Raw genomic sequence first — 18,889 nt, forward strand, 5'->3', positions numbered from 1 at the left:
TTCCCTCTAAGCAGTTCATTTTGTTCGTGTCATGTAGCACTATGGAAACAATACACTGCAGACAAAGGCCCCTGAGGGATCTCAGCTCTCATTGCTGGGTGTAATTGGGTAGATTTTAATGGGATGCCAAGATTCGAGATGAGTGATATTAAAAAGAAGAAAAAATTAAGAATTCAGCGTCGGTGACCTTAACATGCTGTGTCGAGCAAATCAAAGTTTGTTTTTTTTTTTTTTGGTACAAGATACAAATGTTTTTTTTTTTTTTTTTTTTTTTGAGATTTTGATGTTGCATATTTTTGAGACTGTTTTAATAGGGTTCACTTGTAACATCTTGTTTTCTTACTTCCCTTTTATTGCGAGTTGGTTATTAATTACATGATGAGTATGTCTCTGCTATTTTAAGGGCACCTTGTCACTCCCAGGTGGCTAATTGCTGTCAGGTAGTGATGTGCTGGTTGCGAAAGAGTCGGCTCTTAATACAAGACAGAATAATAGGATAATCTTTTTGCCACACTGCTCGGCCACAGCCACTCCATGCACTGACTGAATGTTAGAATTGTAACATAGGGAAACGCTAATTTACAATGTTCAATATAAATAAAACGTTCAATACACGTGTAATAGTGTTTGATGTTTTTACATTAATGTTTTTATACCAAACATACTGTAAAATAATGGTATTCTGGAAATTATAAGGTTTAGTATAATTACACTGAATAATTTAAGTGATATACATGCACATGCACCAATCACAGGTCAAAACATTGCTAAATTTGGCTGAATTATAAAAGCCAGAAGTGGTACTAAATGAAGAGCCGTTTGGGAGGTGAAAGAGCTCTTATTGCTGAGCTGAGCCAAATGATCCGGCTCACTAAAAAGAGCCGGAATTCCCATCACTACTGTCTGGAGCTCTTATAGCGTATATTTATATATATATATATATATATATATATATATATATATATATAAACTTTATAGCGTGTTCTCTTGCTAAACATGTTAAGAGCTGTTATCCTGATGGGGTGTTGTTGAGTAGTTTTGTCTGGATTTTTGATGCTCGATGATTTAATGCTCGGTTTGGTAGTTTAATGCTGTCTAGGGAGTAGTCAAGGGTAGTCTGAGAGGGGTTTTGTAATGGCGGTTCTGTGCATTCTGTGTGCTTAAGGCAAGTAAATGATTGAAATGAGTCTCCCCAAATGTTTATTTGGTGTAGCACCGTCCTCACCCGCAACATAGCATACCCACAACAACAAATAATAAATACACTGAAATAGAACATGTCCTGTTTGGTTGTATGGTAGCTGTGTACAATGGAATGCTTTTGTAAATTTTTTGGCAAATATTGCTGTTCCTTCCTGTTTTAATGGCCTGTAACAGAATGATAAAACGGGTAATAAATAAGGTAAATTGACAACCTCTGGCTACTATTGTTATTTGATATTCAGTGTTAATTTAGTAAGTGAGGAACCAGACAAATTCATGGGAAACTCCCCTGCAAGAATATCACTGAAATTAACTTCATCTGAGCAGAAGGCACAGATTTGATCGAATAAATTATACATGTGCATGTGTAATGCATGCACAGTTTTTTTTAACTGTGCTGGTTTTGAGCACTTCATTCATATGAGTTAACATATAAAATTCATAACTTGCAGCATGAATAGCCTAATAATCTGTGAAAGGGACGTTTTGTAGATTCAGCTGTTTTACTGGTTAAAAAAAGGTCCTGACACACCACAGCGTTGCTTCTTGCTTAGCCAGGTCTTCCTCTGTGATTTTTCTCACCTGTTACACACGCTTCCTTGTGCTGTTGTCACGCAGAGACCACAGCATGGCATTTATAATTAACCCCCCATTAGCAGAGCTGCAACCCTTGTCTCTAATGTTTAACATTCTCTAAATGTTAATTGGTGGCTTGAAGATGAGCGCTAATGAGCGTGTGTCAGTGTTGGTCATCTGGTTTTGTCTCTCCCATCACACATTTTGGCAGCTGGGTGCTTTAGGTTCCATGCCTGCTGCTACAACTGCTTATTGGGGAATATGTTTGAGCTTCCCTGTGCTAGGTGAATGGATGGGAGACTGTGTGTGTGTGTGTGTGTGTGTGTGTGTGTGTGTGTGTGTCTGTCTGTCTGTATGTGACAATCAAGCCCTTTTCCATACTGCTTTGTAGGGAATTCTTGACTGATAGGTTTGTATACAGCAGGTTGTTGTGATCGATTAAAGACGGCCACGGATGGGAGCTGTGACACCGCTCTTGTTGGTCGTTACCGGTGGTGGAGCGCTGATAGGATCTGTCACAATGCAAGATGATATTTGATGGGGATGGCTAAGCTGTGGCCTATGTGTGATTCCTGGCGTTTGCACCTCAGCGTCTTGTGTCACGCAGTGCTTGTGGTGGCATGCTAGATGTTAAAATACAGGAAGGATCCTGTCTGTCTTTAGGCCTACCTCATTCTTCATCCTCCTTAAAATAGGATAACCTGTTGAAAAAGTGTCTTTTTTCCTTTATTTTCAATAAGAATTGCTCTAAAACTTTGGCTTGAAACAGTATGTACAGTATGTTCCCTTTTCGTTACTTTGAATGGTCATGGGACTGCAAGCTGTACACACTCACTTTATGCCATGTGTGACTTTAAGTTATTTGCCTTCATAGTCTTTCAAAACCTGTATTGCTCTCTGCACTTACCATCTTGCTATTACAGCAACCACTGGTCCTGATTGGATTCTCTTCCCTGTCTGTATGATGCTATATGAACTTGACTGCTAAGCCTGGCTAAAGACCTTTACATTACATTGCATTACATTATTGTCATTTAGCAGATACTCTGGTCCAGACCGATTTACACAGGTTACAGTTTTTTACATGTTATCCATTCGTACAGCTGGGTTTTCATTGAAGAAATTCTGGGTACCTTGCCCAAGGGTGCAACGACACTGCCACAGCGGGGAATTGAACCGTCAGCCTTTCGGTTACAGGTCCTGCTCTTTACGACTGCGCTACACTGCCGCTCCACACCTTTACATTCTCCTCCGCTGTCATTCCGTCAGCGCTGCAGTGACGTTTCCCCTTACTTTGTGTCTTCCGCAGTGGGCCGCCTGCTCATCGAGTTCAGCTCCCTGATGACGCTGGAGAGGGTACAGAGGGAGAACCCGAATGTGACGGAGGGGGGCAAGTACACGCCCCCGGACTGCCGGGCCAAGCAGAAGGTGGCCATCATCATCCCCTTCCGTCACCGCGACAACCACCTCAAGTACTGGCTGCACTACCTCCACCCCATCCTGCGCCGGCAGAAGATCGACTATGGCATCTACATCATTAACCAGGTCAGTGAAGTCACATGACACACAAACTCCGTGCCTATTGGCTGGAGGGGGGATTACGTGCTTCCCCCTCCCCAGGCTGTGCAGAACATGAGCACAGGAAGCCCACCCCGGGCCGAGGAAAGGAGCAATAATGGGTCAGCGTTCCAGCCTTTCAGGGGTTTTCAGATGGGGCGATGCAGGCTCTGTCCGTAAAGCTCTCAGCTGCCACGGCGGGACAGAGGTGTCTCTGTTCCTGTGTGCTGTAGGGCTCGGCTGAGATGGCCAACTGTAACCGCACCCTGGAGGCAGCAGGCAGCTGCAGGGCCTGAATGAGAGCAGGCTACTCTCACACTCTGTATCCTCAGCAACCCTACAGTTATTCTAAGAGCAATACGAAACTCAGGGAAAGTGTTTGGTTTGGTGAACCAAACATTTATAAATGTGACGTAAAAGTGATGTTTATCTATACCTTCTCTGCAACGGTGTGACTTTCAGTCAGAAATTCAGTCTCGGCTCACAAGTGTTTCAACCATCAGGCGATCGTTCTGAGCCAGAGCGTTGTGCACGGCAGTAGGCATCACGTATGGTCGGCGGATACTTTTGTAAATTTCTCTGCCTGTTTAAGAGATACAGCGCTACACAAAAGGAAAGACACCATGCATAGAATCAATGGGAGCTGATTCTACATCTCAGTGTGCAGAGTGTCTGGAACAGGAGGGGCCGTATCCTGCCTTCAGAGCGTGTCTGCTTTTTTTACCTGATTGTGTATGCGCGGTGCGTCCATGAACACACTTTGCCTGGGATTCATTTTCAAATGCGTACTTTTTTTTGAAAAGCTAATTTCAGCCTCCAATTAGATTTGCATGTGAAATGATAACCGCGAGAGACACTGCTGATCGTCTGTCAGAGAGCGGCTCCCGGCACCTTGAACAGATCTCCCTGAGCGTTCCTGAGACACATCGACCAATCACGCCAGAGCGCAGCCCCTGCAAGTTGCTCCGGATTCACCCCCCCGCGTATCCCTGTCCGCGCGGCTTCGGAATCGATGATTGGAGGGCCTCCCTCCTAGGGCCGCATGACGGTCGGCTGATGAGCTCTGATTTGCGCTGTCGGGCCCTCCCTCTGAGCGCCGCTTGCTGCTGCGACCACTCCTGCTGCAGCGCCGTCGCCCTGGGCGACGTCCGCCCCCTTCCGCTGCATGTCCGCAGCCCTGTGTCTCCACCCCCCCCCCCCCCCCCCGGCTGGCGTTACCGACACCGGTGCCCACTCCCGACCGAAATCATTAGCACTCCGCTTCTTCTTCTTCTGGTGCGCAAAAAACGCTCTCGTCTCCCCGGCGTCGTCCTCTCGGCTGCTTTGATTTGCAAGCCGGCGTTTCCTGTTTCCTCCCTGCATCTCGTGGCTGTCCCTCCGAGCAACACTGAGGCCATTAAGACTGCAGGGAGTAAGGTCAGGAAGCCATCTCCGCAGTTGCCCGTTTGCAATTAAAATGCTTTCTGCCTTGTTCACTTCAGAAGGCATCCTACATAAGTACGTCGGATTTTCAGATCAACATTTACGGCGCATATCCGAATGGATCTGAATGGAATAATGAGATTTCAGTGGAATTTATTTCTATGGTAAACAGTGGCGAAGTAAATTGCCTCTGTCCCGTAGGATTCCCCTTCTAACTGCCGGGAATAGCTTTGATTCTATTTTGATTAAACATAAAGTTGAAGACTTTTGCTTATTTCTCTTCTCTGGGCAGAGCTTTGTGTGCTCTGAGATGTATGCAAGAAGTGATCCTCTTGAGATCGCTGAAAAACTCCTCTGTTTCTGGTCGTGGGCCCGTAGCCAGCTACAGCTGCAGCTGCAGCTCTGAGTGCTGTTCTTTCCCACCACATTAAGCTTGTGCAGGTATCACAGCCTGTTTGTGTAAATTGCTTTGATGTGTTACAGCAGTGGAAAACCAACCAAGCCAAGCCCAGATAGGTTTCAGTGTGTCTCTGCAGAGCTCCGTCATGGAAAGGTGGTGGAAGTTTTACCAAATGGCCTCTGACAAGTGGTTCTAAGTTGCGTAATGAATGTGCTTGATAAGTGTTTTGAAACAGGACTTCAACGCTGTAGCTGTTGCATGGATTCTCTTACAACACTGTCAAAGACGTGTGGCCTTACAGCATGGCGGCCATTATTCCAGACCCCTCCTGGGCTAAAACCGAGGGGATACCCCCACAGGCTTCCGAGCCGTGCAACCGGTCACCCCCTTTTAACCACGGGATGACATAAGCGTTTTCACTCCAGTTGTGTTGTGTGAGTATTGACTGATTTAAAGGGGACCGTTTTATGATGTGAGTTCAAATACAGTCATTTCCTGGTCAAATTATCCTCAGCATCATTGCTTTCGTCTGGTGTTGTGAGAGGGTGGAGGGAACCGCCTAAGGGGGATTGCTCGCCTTTGATTGGCTAGCAGATTAGTGGCAACACTTTGGTGGGCTCAGCTTGTGTCAGTTAAAGAGGTATTTAAAAGCCACCCATGTGTGACATCCTCCCAGTCCTTGGACTGTGTAATGGGAAAATGCTATCTGAGATGAAATGGTGTGAGTACCAGCTGGAGATGGTTTTGCAGGACAAGGCTGTAGAGTGATGCCTTTCTTCATTGGAGGAGATCAGGGCCATTGCACCCAAACTGAATGACCCATCCAAAGCGCAGAACGCCTTGTGGTGTGGTCGGGGAAAAGAGCACGGTCACGCCTACGGCGTAATCAGAAGAAAGAGAACAGTCATGCCTTTGGTGTTGACAGAGAAGGGAACACGGTCATGCCGTTGGTAAGATAGAATGCTACATGCCTTTGGAGGGGTCAGGGACAGAAGCACGGCTGCTCTTTGTCCTGCGTCATGCCACAGGGGAGAACATGTGATCCTTTTGCTGTGGAGCGTCAAGTGGAACACTGTTCCCACCCTTATCTGTGGCACGCTGACACGATGATAGATGTCCCTCGTCATTTTATACTGTCAGAAAAAGGTGATAACAAAGCTGTACCCTATAAATGTTCGCCGCAATAAAGCACACGCTGGTAAAGACACCTTTTATAAATGTTCCAGCGCAATAATGCGCCCGCCGGTAAAGGCACCTTTTATTTCTCCAAATATATGCGGGAAAATGAACCCCTGGCATCATCGCGGCCAATTAAAATTTTTACATCTATTTACTATTATTACCTGTGGAAGGGCTCCCCGCTGGGGTTGGAGGATTCCAGCGATTCGCTGATAATCTCTGTTCATAATGAGAGCACCATAAAGGGGGGGGGGAGCAGCAAACATCCTTGAGGAGTTGTAGGAACAGTCTTTATAGCCGCATTAAAGATGTTCCACACGAAGTCCTTTAATGTTTCTGGATGAAGGAGCTTGGCGTGGGGTGAACGCCGAGGCTGATAAGTAAACCCGCTCGGTCGCACCTCTCGGAGGACGGGCGGAGGTGCGTTTTCAGAGTGGCAGGTTGCGTTAAAACCGTGCCCCGGCTCTCAGCGCGAGGCCCTCTTCAATTATTCACACCGTAAGCGTAAGCCTGACATTCAAAGTAACAAAAGCGGTGGCCTAATGAATTCTGTGCTCTTTCGCTTTCGGCTCCGTAAGCGGTGCTTTTTTTAGCTGATGATGCCAAGCGCAGGTCGTGGCCAACCCCTGGTTCCTGCTGTCACCGCGGGCCCTGTGTGTCGGCTCACTGGATCAGTATCGATCATTCTTATGCCCAACCCATGTCTTGGCGCTGAATCATACAGCTGGCTCATGTCCTGGTCCTGACAGAGGACCATTTTTCCTTTTTGATTAGTCTGGCCTGCTGACTGCCAGAGAGGGGCAGCGTGGGTATCGTAGTCTTAGTCTGGTCAAGGTGGCAGCGCTGGTTTGGTGCTCCTGTTCAGTGCTGTCTTTCTGTGGGAAGACTGGCCATGCTGGTCGAGTAGGGGGTGTGGGCAGTGTGCTTTGCAATAGCTCTGTAATGTAGATGCAGTGTGCTTTGGCCATATGAAGGTTTAATCCGCATCGCTGAGGCATGTGTCGGTGGGGGTGTCACCTCTGCAGAGGTGTCGTGGGTCATGTGGAGTGCCGTGGATCTGTGTCGCTAATCTCGGCTCCTTAACGCCAGCTGTGCTTCCAGTGGGCCCTCTCCAAAATCTCATGTTCTGGCTTTGGCTTTTGGAGATGCATCACCTGGTGCTCTGACTCCACATATTAGCCACTGGTTGGGAAAAGGGTTTTTGGCTAGGCGGTGACCGCATGACTGAGTAAGTGGGGGGCGTGCGGCCAATTAAAAGCCTGCCCACTAGTAAATCGAGGGAACCTGTCAGCAAAAACTGCCACTCTTCCAGCCCTGTACCGACATGTTTGAGGACTGCTGTAAAATGTTATTAGCATGTTTTTCCACAAGTTATCATTTCTGAAAATGTATTTGACCCCTTGTGTGCTCGCACTGGCAGTAAACGTTTGTGGGCGCAAAAATTGGAGATCAGGAGCTGGAAATGGCTTTGGAGACCGTTTCCTCCCCCCTGCGTTTTGTGAAGGCTGTTAAGGTTACATTCTTCCTCTACAGCGCTGGAAAGATCAAAGCCATCTGTAAGAAGAAATATTCATAATGATCTTATCAGCTGAAAAGCTCAGCGACAGACTTAAGATTCTGACACAGAAAGCTCTTACAGAGCGGAAAGGCTTGACACTTCTGTTTGAACTACCTAGCAGTCCAGCATTATCAAAGAATTTTTATAGGTCAGAAGCGTTCACGGTATTGTACAGTACAGATTGGGTGTAGTTAGTGTTCATTCCGTTTTGTTGGGCTGGCACGCGTGAAAGAGCGCTGTAAATTGAACGAGCTGGCCCTCTTAACAAAGAGGGGACAGTAGAGAAGATGAGGGTTAAGAATTCGTTGAGAGAACAGGACCTTAATCTTGCGCTGAAATACTTTTTTTTTTTTTTTTTTTTTGACTCCTCCTCATGTCTGTTCTTCCCAGAACATGCTGCTCCCTGGATTGGCTGTGTTGTGTAGCCAGTGTGCCCGGCCCCAGCGGTAGGAAGACCCATTAGATCCGAGGTGCTAAGTGGTGGTGCGTTGGTAGGGAAAGAACCGCAGTGAAATATTAATGAGTTTCCTATGCAAACTTTTTTTTTTCCTCTCCCCCCCCCCCCGTGCTTCGCTCCTGACCTTGCCTGGGCCACAACACCTACAGAACAGCAAGAGAAAAGGTCGAGTGGGTTCTCAAACAATAGACGAGAGTTCAGCGTTTTGAAAGGATTTCACATTCCTGAAAGAGGCCCCCTCTTATTGTCAGCGCGCTATCTGGGGGCGGAAGGCCATTTGGTGGCCAAGGTGCATTCATTATCAAGGCTACTCCGGCTAGAGATGAGGCAGGCAGCGCCCGACCAGACCGCCGCATTGTTCCGGATCACAGCTGGCTCGGCGCGGCTCGGCCCTGGTGTGTCTGGCTCCCTTCTGAAGCGCTGAAGGCCGGTCAGTTTGGGCTGCGAGGTGGTTTTACCTCACAGCTCCTCCGATGCTCCGGGTCCTCAGAAGGGGTGTGGGTTTTTCAGAAAGCGGAGATTATGCTGAGAGGAAGCCATCACGCGTTGTTGTTTAAAGAGCCCCTGAGCTTTGGCGTGTACGCGGCGAATCGTGTGATATATTATTAAAGGCATAATGGCCGTTTCTTTTATCGGCTTGCCCCACGAGGCTCCATTAACGCCGCTCTGACGTCTTGTTCCGCCGCCTTACCCCTCGGCATGGCGCAGCCAAAGCGGGGCGAGTCTGCTGATTTTCACATTCTATCAGCGGCTGCGAGGACAAATGGCCTGCAACTTCACTAATCTAACGCATGTACGACGTGTGACATGAGAACGAAGCTTAGCACTGCTGGCTTAAAGAGGACAGTGCAAGCAGGTAGCTGGTGTTGTCAAGGTGAATGTCTGCGTTCATGCCGTGTAAAACTCAGTGTAGAGATGGCCCCACTATGCATCACCACTTATTAAACCCAGGGAAGAGGGAGAAAGACTTACGGAGTATGTAATGCAGCTGTGTTGTAATGTAGCTGGCCTCTAGAAAAGGTCAAAAATTAATTCATAAATTGCAAGGGAGCTTTTAGAGAAAATGTATCGTGTTGTAAGTACACACATTACTGCCGCTGTGATATATAGTGCATATTATGAAATACCGTACCTGTCGTAAAATAAATTCTGCGGGTTCCAGGAATTCCGTGTAATAAAGTAGTGAAAATCGATATATTTCTCATGTAAGGCATGAATTTTGGCTGGTGATGAGTGTGCTTTAATAAAGGGAGGTGCTGTCTTCGTTAACTTTAGGGTGCTGGAGTATGTTTATCTCTCCTTCCACTGTGGCCTCTACGACAACTGTCTCCGATTTTACACACGGCCCGTTCCCCTCGCACTTTGGTGTTGCCATGGAGATACACAATAATCCCGAAGCGCATCTAGAACCACTTTCAGCAGGGATTAAAGACGGGAGTGAGGGTGAAGGCCAAGGGTTAAGATTCCGGTTGGGTTTGCGGTTTCTAATTTTGGAAGGACTTAATAGATGTGGGGCGAGATTCAGTGTGTAACGCGGTGCTCACTGCACCGGTGTGATTAGCCCGAAACACAAGTATCTGAATCACAGTGCAAGGCACATTTCTCCTTACATGTACAAATCACATATTGTACTTATGGCAGTGCGTTTGTGTTGATACTTCTGCGTTGATATCAGTAGGATGTCAATGCAAACCTTAACAGTTTGGACCTCATTAACTCACACAGGCTGAAAAGAAAGTTTCTTCACATTAATTAAATTAAAAGGAGAACCTTTGCCTTTCCCCCAAAACTATTTGTTTGTGCAGTGGTCCATTTGCTAAATGTTTATGGATTGCCGTTTTTGCATTTTCAACCTTGTCAATAACTGAGCTCATCAATCAGTTCCATTCCATGCATTCCATGTTTAATTGTCGGTTGGTAATTGTTTTTGTTCTGTGTGAACCAGCCCATTGGTTAATGAGCCACACCTGCCTAATCAAAGGCCTGTGAAACACCGGTGTGCGGATGGAGAGCAGACTCACTTCAGCTGGCTGTGGGCTCAGGCTGGTTCCTTTTGTTTGTTGGTTTTTTAAATACATTTTGGAAATGGTGTTTTCAATACTTGCTCTTTATGTTCATTTTTTGTGAGAAGTGTCGGCCAACTTCTCCACACTGTGCTTTTATGTAACTTTGCCCTTTTCACCAATGGAACACGATGTCCAGTATTGCCCAATGTTCTGTGCAGTGCATATTCAGGGCTAAAAATGGTTAGGGAGTAAGAACTGCTTTCTAGGATTGAAACAGAATCACGTATTAAAATAGATATGTGCCTGCTAGCTTGTAACACACATGTATGTGCTGTCATCATAATACAGATTACAGCTGCTACAAGAAGTATGTGATACATCCACATGTAGCATATGCAAAGAACCAGATGTTAAAATGAAGACATCGGTGTCATAAATCCAAGAATGGGTTATCCCCTGGGATTAATATTACATATGTAGCAATTGCTATCTTTATCCTTCTTCTCTGCCAAGTAGTACTGATGGCAGTGTATTGTGTGGCTGTGTGATGTTTAATCATAATTCTGAATACTTGAAGCGGTTAGATAAATGTTTGTTTGAGGTGTCAGTCCTCGGGATCATTGTGCTCATTTCTTTTGGACACCTTGAAAAGGTAACAAAAGGTGTCATTGCTATTAGGTATGGGGTATAGCGCACACCAAAAATGTAACTTGGCAGATGGCATACCTGCCATCCTGATACTTATACCAACCACCAGACTTAACCTGTGCTGAAGGAAAACAGATTTCTACAGTGTGTTTAAAAGTAAAAAAAAAAACATTTCTAAAACCCTTTTTATGCAAATAAAATGTGAAAATCACAAATAACGAAGGGGAAGGTGCTGCCACAAGCTTCTCCTTATCCCAGTTTCCTGAGGGTTTTACCTTGAAATCCAACATTTGTTTGTGCTGACAGACCTGTGTTTCCTCCAATCAGTATTGATATTTAATATCTTGTTAATTAGCTCTGAGTCCTGACCGTGCACCCCTGTGTGTATCTGGCATTCCCTGGCAAACAAAGGGTCGAAATGTCATGGCATTTTCTACCTATTCTGCCTGTGCTTAGAATTAGAGCCTGCCTGGATCTCTTTAATGTTTACTCTTTCCAGTCCCCATCAGGAAAACACACTCCAATTTGCATGACATTGAGAAGGGGGGGGGGGTGGGTTATCCCTTTTCCACAGTTAGTCATCTCCCTCATAGATATGTCCTCTGGATCTTTTGTTGCTGTTTGGCAGGCCTTATAAAAGAGCAGGGTAAGTAATGTGGCGGCTGACAGCCGCATGCAAACACACAGCCTCGACGCAACGGCATTGTTGAAACCTGCAGGGTTTTTTTTTTTTTTTTGCCGGAGGATTCCGCAATAAACGCCCCCGACGCGGGGCGAAAAAAAAAAAAAAAAACCGGAAATCCCTTTGAGATGTTCATCTGTTATGCCTTTTCCAAATGCACTCCAGTGAAAAGGGAGACACAGTGACAGAAATATTGTCACTCTCGCAGTGTAATTACTGTGGTTGGGTGGGAAAGGGGGAGGCACCAAGCGCTCTGTAGAACACGCTCCGCGGCGGTCTTCGTCCCCGCGGGAGGGGAGCGGGGTGTCCTGCCACTGTAGATGAAGGCTGAGAGCATTGTGGGAAAAGGGGCAAACCCGGGGCAGTGACGGGTGTCTTTAATTCCCCACACACCAGATCTGCTTTTGTGCGTGTGTGCAGATGTGGAATATCTTCTCATTTCTAGCCGTAATTTGAGAAACGGAGCTACGTGTGGCCCCCGGATTGGAGCGATCAGTGGATGTGCACGGAATCCATAGATTGGAATCCGAAGAGGGAATGACAGGCTGCTAGTGGCTTCATTAACACCAGGTCACATGACCCCACTTTGTATGGCATGGTGAGCGGCTCTCGTGCCCCAGCACGCGAAGCGTGTTGTTGTCTGGTGGGGGATAATGTGTGAGGGCGGGGGGGACTGAGGCGGAGTGCGTCGACGTTTTGCATGGGTGTCCGGACACGCCCCCTGTCCCTGCCTTCCAGAAGGAGATGAGCACTGGGTGTAGAGGCAGCGGGTGCTGGCGGTTCGGGGTCGGGGGGGGGGGGAGGGGGATTGGGATGTGGGGGGGGGGGGAGTGCTGCCCGGCGTTCCAGAGAGGTGAGCAGATTGCCTCCGCTGTGGATGGTTGCGGCGGTCGGCGGCGTGGCGGCAGTGACCGCGCCCGGGATTTGGCACCAGCTGGAGTGCGGCGGCGGTGATTCTTGCGCCGTCACGTCCTGCGAGTCTGCTGATCCCCGAGCTTAATTCACCGGCGGGGTGTTGCAGGGTCGTTAAGGACTGCAGCGCAACCAGACCATAATAATGCTTTTCTAGTCACAAAACCCTTTTTTTTTCTACCCGTCGCTATCAGGAGACAGGGCAAAGGTTGTGGTGTGTGAGCTCCAGGGAAATATTGCCATGCTCTGGTTTATGGCAACTCCGGGTTGTGTGTTTGAGCAACATCTCATTCTGGAGAGCCCCCGGGGGGACATGGGTCTGCCTTTCCCCATTGCCGGTGCAGCAAACTAAAGCAGCAATCAATCCCTCTTAATGGTTCGTCCTTTACTTTGACTAACAAAGTGAAGCAAGCATTCCCCACACAGCCATTTTCATTACACTCTGAGACTGAAGTCATAATAATGGGTATGAAACGGTGAGAAAGAATACTCCCTCTGTTAGGTTTGTGAGTAAGTCAAAGTTAAGGACAAACCGCTGTAATTAGGTAGAATTTCAGATGTCATTAGATAGAGTTTCTGCTAAAGTCTCCTAGCTTTTCAGATACATCTTTTTAATTTCAAAAACTCTGGGATGTAGAAAGTAGAAATTTGATTATTTATAGATCTTTCTGGGCACTTCGGCAGTATATCTAATGATCTGGCATATAATTCAGAAATCACATTCAGTGGAGAGCAAAAGAAACACCATATCTAATCTGTGAAAGACAGTCCTCTGTCGATAGCTCCTTAATGAGCTCAAGTTTCTCATGAAAAATAATTCTCAGTTATTGATTCGCCTGGCATCAGATATCACTCCTCTCAAGGACGCGGTGCTGGGACAATGCTTTTCGATAAAATGAAATTTTCTCTTCTGTACTTGTAATCTTTCCTGACTATTTTCCCTGTTCGGTCCCTTCTGTTTTCAGAAAAACGTCAGGACATCTTTTTTTATGGAACAGCAATCTGCGAGCTTTCTGTCAGAACCTGCCTGTTGGAACATGATTTTTTCTGCTAGTTGCAGAGTTGAATATGACAAATCACTTTATAATTCATAGGTGAATTTCTTTGGGTCATGGTCCCGGACTTTGCATGATGTTGAAGTGAGTCAGGAAATATCAGGTGTCACTTCAGTCTAAAATGAAATATGCTGTCTGTTTAGTTTAAAAAGTACCTGATGTTATTCTGTGAGGAAATAAAATCCAGGGAAAAAAAATTGGGTGGATGTAGCAAACATTTTTGAATCTTGCAATCTATAAAGCTTGATATGTTTGACCACTCTCTGTTGGCGGTTTATTTTCAAATGCTTAATCCTCTCCTGAAAATTAAAATATTTCAGGATCCAATCTGATGCATAGGTTGAATGATATTCGTAAGATAAAAACTGCTAATATTTACAACACTGGTTGCCCTTTAACGGAGCAGATTGGATCTCCTGGAAGTTCAGTTAAACCTCCCGACATTTACACACCCGACAGTTACAAACAACTGAAGTAAAAAGTGGCAAATCGCAGGCTAAGCGAGGCTCAGAGTTTCACCCCTGAAACAGTTTCAATCAGCCCACAATTGCATGGTGTGCTGGACTGGAGTGGCCTCGTCAGCACTTTCAGAGTGCTCCATGCAGGAACAGCCCGGCAGCTGAGCACACAGTGAGCCCTGCTATGGCCCAAAGAGCTCCTGTCACAGGGTCTCAACCTTCAACATAAGCAGATTCCCCTCAAGGAGCAGCCAAAATGGACTGTTTCCTCACCTGCAGTTCCTCTCCTTCGAGACTGTGGGCGGAAGTGCCGGATAGTGAAGCAGGGCTCATGACCGAAAGGTTGCCGGTTCAATTCCCCGCTGGAGCACTTGGGCAAGGTACTTAAACCAGAATTGCCTTAGTAAATATCCAGCTGTATAAATGGATAACGTGTAAAAATTATAACCTATATAAGTCACTCTGGATAAGAGCATCTGCTAAATGACAGTAATATAATGTAATGGACCTTCACAGCTGGCCTGTGGTGGCTCAGCTTTGGAATCAGAATCTCTGTGCAGAACTATACACTAAGGTTGATCTGCAGTCTTTCTGTTGCCTCCTAGGAAAATGCAAGGGATTCCTCTGCATACTGATCACAGTAAATAACAGAAAAGGGAAGTGGAGTTTTTTTCTTTTTTCTACTTCAGAATTCAGTCCATTTAAATTAACCAGCCTGTGGCTAAAACCATCTGTGTAAGTGAATTAAATTTACAGCGTAAATTTATATATATTCCTTTTTTTTTTGCAATGGGTGATCACGTTAGTGTGTTTTTGTGTTAATGGCTGCGCTCTTATTTGGTGTGGGTTAGACATGCATGGCAGTGACTTGTTTGTTTTTGAAGTTGAAGTTATACATCTGAACACTGTCTTTCCTGGTTTGCCTCTAAGCTCATGAAACTTCTAAGTTGCCTTGATTATGCAACAATACCTTGACACCATTTGGAAAGGCTGCCGTGATAGCCTAGTTTCAAGACCTGTCTGGGAAATCTGACTGTATCTCCTGTTGCTTAAATCTGTGCGCAATTTTCTCAGAAACTCTTCATTGGCAACACTTACAGAACAGATACAGAGTTTTACAGGCCTGAATAATTCATCGGGCCTTTATTCAACATTTTTCTTTCTTTCAGTCTCTCACAGTAAAATGAGAGCCATTTTCTAGCCTGTGATAAAAAGCTGAATTCTGAAGTGAAATTTTCTCTGTCATTCCTCAGGTAACATTTACACAATTACACTAATTACATTTGCCATATTCTGGCCGGTATCATCAGTGAGGGCTACGCTGAAAATTTCCCCTCCTGGAAGTGGAGAGTCTGGTCTCCATTTATTAAATTGATGTTGTAATTCATTGGTTTTTCAGACTAATGGGATTTGTAATTAAAGCTCAGCGCAAAAGCGCCTCAAACTGTAAATCTTCCCATTTAAACTCACCAGGGTTTAGATATACAATCCTATTAGCGGCAGCAGGTTAAGAACCATTTTAAAAAAATTGAGGTTTAGTTCTTTAATTGGCTGTTCTCCATGAGTTGTGACCTTTCTTTTAAAATAATAGCCCTATCAATGTCTGAGATGGCACCAGAGAGGTTTGTTGTGACAGTAATATGTGGGAAGGAAAGGGGGAACTGCATGACCAAATGGCTGGAGAGGCTTGAAAAATGGCTGCCTGCTGAGTTATTCACTGCTGCTGTTTTGTGTGCTATTATACTAAATTATGTTTATTTGCATTTTTTTGTCTCATTGTAAGGAGTCGAGTAAATGCTCCTTCCAGTGATCTTTTTTCCATATGCACCCAGATATGACTGGCATACAGCTACAAAACTTAATTGCTCATTTCAGTGCTCCTAACTGAAATGGTTGCAGGGGAGCAGTTTCTTTCAGGTGCCGGGTGTTTTTAGCAAAAAGAAACCCATTCATTTTACAGCCCGGTTGAAAGTGCCTGTAAGTGCCTGTTAAACCCCCTGTTCACTTATATCCCCCCGACACAAAAAACAGGGTGTCTGTGGTGGGGCGGACGAAGCCCAAGGCTCTATCTGATGCTATTGTGGTAGGTTTCATTCCGTGATAACAATCTGCAGAGATAAAAATAAGGAGCCATTGCTGTTTATTTAACTGTGTTTGGATTTGCAAGCGTGTGCGTTTATGATAGGTGCTGCAGGGACCCCTCAGGTCAAATGTGCCTGCTGTAATACTTCGCTGTGATTGTAATCTCTGGGGGCGTACTTAAGCTGTAAACGAGCTGCCGATTCCTTCCCCTCATGCGAATATGCCGCGCCCTGCCATACCCCCCCCCCCCCCCCCCCCCCCCCCCCCCCCCCTCTCGCCGGTTGTTTACCGTGTAGGATATGCAGACATGGCGTCATTAATTACCGCGAGTCTCTGTCTCCCTTGGAGAGACGCAGCGGGTTCCCCTGTCTGAGAGTCTGAGAGGTTAGCAGTAACGGCACGTGGGGAAGGGGGTGGGGGGCGGGGGACTCCACTCCCTGTAACGCTTGACCTTTTAAGCACTGTAGAATTGAGGGCAGGATCTGTGGCGGTTTAATTATAGTCCTGACCCCTCTCAGATTAAACTAACCGGAAAGCTCTCGGTAAGGTCTGAAAGAATTTTCTTCTTCCTCCTCCTCTTTCCCCCCCCCCCTTTTCCGAGGACTGAAAATGCAAAGATTTTCATAAGATTTTCTTAATCTTAAGAATCAGGCATGTAAATTTGTTTCATAAGAATGTGAGTTGCGTGATTGACAGGTGGTTGTTTATTTGCTGTGCAGACACGCAGCCTGGCATGTAGCAGTAGGCATGGTAACCTACCGATCCCCACATCTGCTGATCATTTCTTTCCCGTCGAGAGTGTTTTTGTGACTTTTCCCCTTGGTAAAGTTGTCCAAAAGCATAGACACACTTGGGATCATCATTATAAGCATTTAAAATGGATAATTCATGTTATTGTGCTTTTTTTTATGACATTTTGTATCCATTAGTTACATTGCATTACATTATTGTCATTTACCAGACGCTCTTATTCAGAGCAAGTTACTTACAGAAGGTTACAGTTTTATCCATGTATACAACTGGCTATTTACTGAGGCAATTGTGGGTTAAGTACCTTTCCCAAGGGTACAGCAGCAGTGCCCTAGTGGGGAATTGAAACGGCAACCTTTTGGTTATGAGCCCTGCTCCTTTACCACTACACCACACTGCTGCTGCTTTTATTTTTTATTAGCTGATATTATATGACAGTAACATTGAGGAGATGCTAAAGGAAATGAAGGAAACAATGCTGAAAGCTCTGACGGTGCGTTAAGCCATGATGCTGGAGCCTAGCATTCAGTACATTTATATTTGAACTGATGTTGCCCTCATAAAAACCCCTTTCCTGGTCTATTTTGAGTTAGCACATGCCACTCACGTAGCGTTGCTGTGACGTTGTGGGAACATTAGTGTGTATTGGCTGTGATAATGAAGTGTTTGCCTGCGCGTCCCCAGACGGATCCCCCCCCCGGGTGAGGTCCATCACCTCAGCCGAGCTGGTAAACATCTGGCAGCGTAAAGGTGTTAAGCGTGTAAAATTATAGGCGTTGTGACTCATCTCAGAATAAGCAAATGGTGATTCTAACATCACATGAACGAAACATGAAAGGGTAAAAATGTGAATGTGCTGCAAATAGTGACACAGGAGGCCAGGTGCAATTCACAGCACCCCCCCCCCCCCCCCCCAAACCACCCTCAAACCCCCTGGTGCCCCACTTCTGTTCCAAAGCCGTTCAGGTCTGGGAAAAATGGCTCACTGCCTTTTCAGAGGTGTAGGTGTCTGCTCTCTCATTTCCCGCTGTTAAAAGGTCAAGCCACAAGGCCTGCTGTTCCTCATATAGCGGGTCATTCAGGGGGAAAAGAAGGGCCCGTGTGGCGACTGAGTGTGTGAGCGTGGGCGTCAGAATCAGACCCTTCTCCGCGGAGGCAAGGAGGGCGGGAAAGGGAAGGAGTCTCTCACCAGGAGATGAGCCGTGCTATAAAAAGAGTTACCCCGCAGGAGGGAAGCACTTGAAACAAAGCCAAGATGGGGCACATCCAGAGAGGCTTGTTTGCAATCAAGTGTATTGACACCACTATTCTCCCAGCTGCTGCTCCGGTTCGGCTGATATTTTGATTGTTAACACTCCAACAAGAAGGCGATTCCACCGCCCTGCTGGGTGGTGCGTTTGTGATCTTCGGTAAGCCCTGGGAACAAAGGGAAACGCTATCTGATTTATGGAAGCTTTTAATTTTTCAAGTAACCCTCGATTAATTAAGGGATTTGGGGATATTGGTTTTCTGTACATGGAGCCTGGGATACAGATCCTCTGTCTGCGCTTTAGTGTGGATTCTCTGCACAGATACTCTGTGCTTCAAAGGACCGGGCGACATCGTCCTCTGCCATCAAACCACAGAGCTTTGCATAGCCCTAGATTGGCTCTCGATTGGCTGTCCCTGTTCGGTCAGGCTTTGCAGTGGCTCAGAGGGCTGCAGGTGAGGCTGGAGGGGCAGGCCCAGTGCTCCTGTGAGGCGATTTCCTGTATCGGCGAGTAATGCCTGTCACGTGTGAAATCGGCATTTATTTGAAGGTGAAGAAAATAAACACTTTCATTGTAGCAGAGGGATTGGTGTTTGCAGGATTAGCGGGATGAACTATGTCAAGGGCGAATCTGCTGGGCAAAAATTCTGTGTTGACACTTTCAGTGTAACCTGCTTCTGCCTAAGTTCACTACT

The 18,889-nt window shown here is 46.2% G+C and overlaps 1 protein-coding gene across 1 annotated transcript in view; it reads left to right on the plus strand.

Annotated features, from left to right (window-relative positions):
• b4galt2 (UDP-Gal:betaGlcNAc beta 1,4- galactosyltransferase, polypeptide 2) overlaps nucleotides 1-18,889 on the plus strand; it is a 113,557-nt gene that overhangs the window by 58,219 nt on the left and 36,449 nt on the right. The window contains exon 3 of the mRNA XM_036554441.1: nucleotides 3,089-3,324. Within this exon, the coding sequence (XP_036410334.1) occupies nucleotides 3,089-3,324 (236 nt within the window). The remainder of the gene's footprint in view (nucleotides 1-3,088; nucleotides 3,325-18,889) is intronic.

The sequence above is a fragment of the Megalops cyprinoides genome, chromosome 20 (genome assembly GCF_013368585.1).
Source record: "Megalops cyprinoides isolate fMegCyp1 chromosome 20, fMegCyp1.pri, whole genome shotgun sequence".
NCBI lineage: Eukaryota > Metazoa > Chordata > Actinopteri > Elopiformes > Megalopidae > Megalops > Megalops cyprinoides.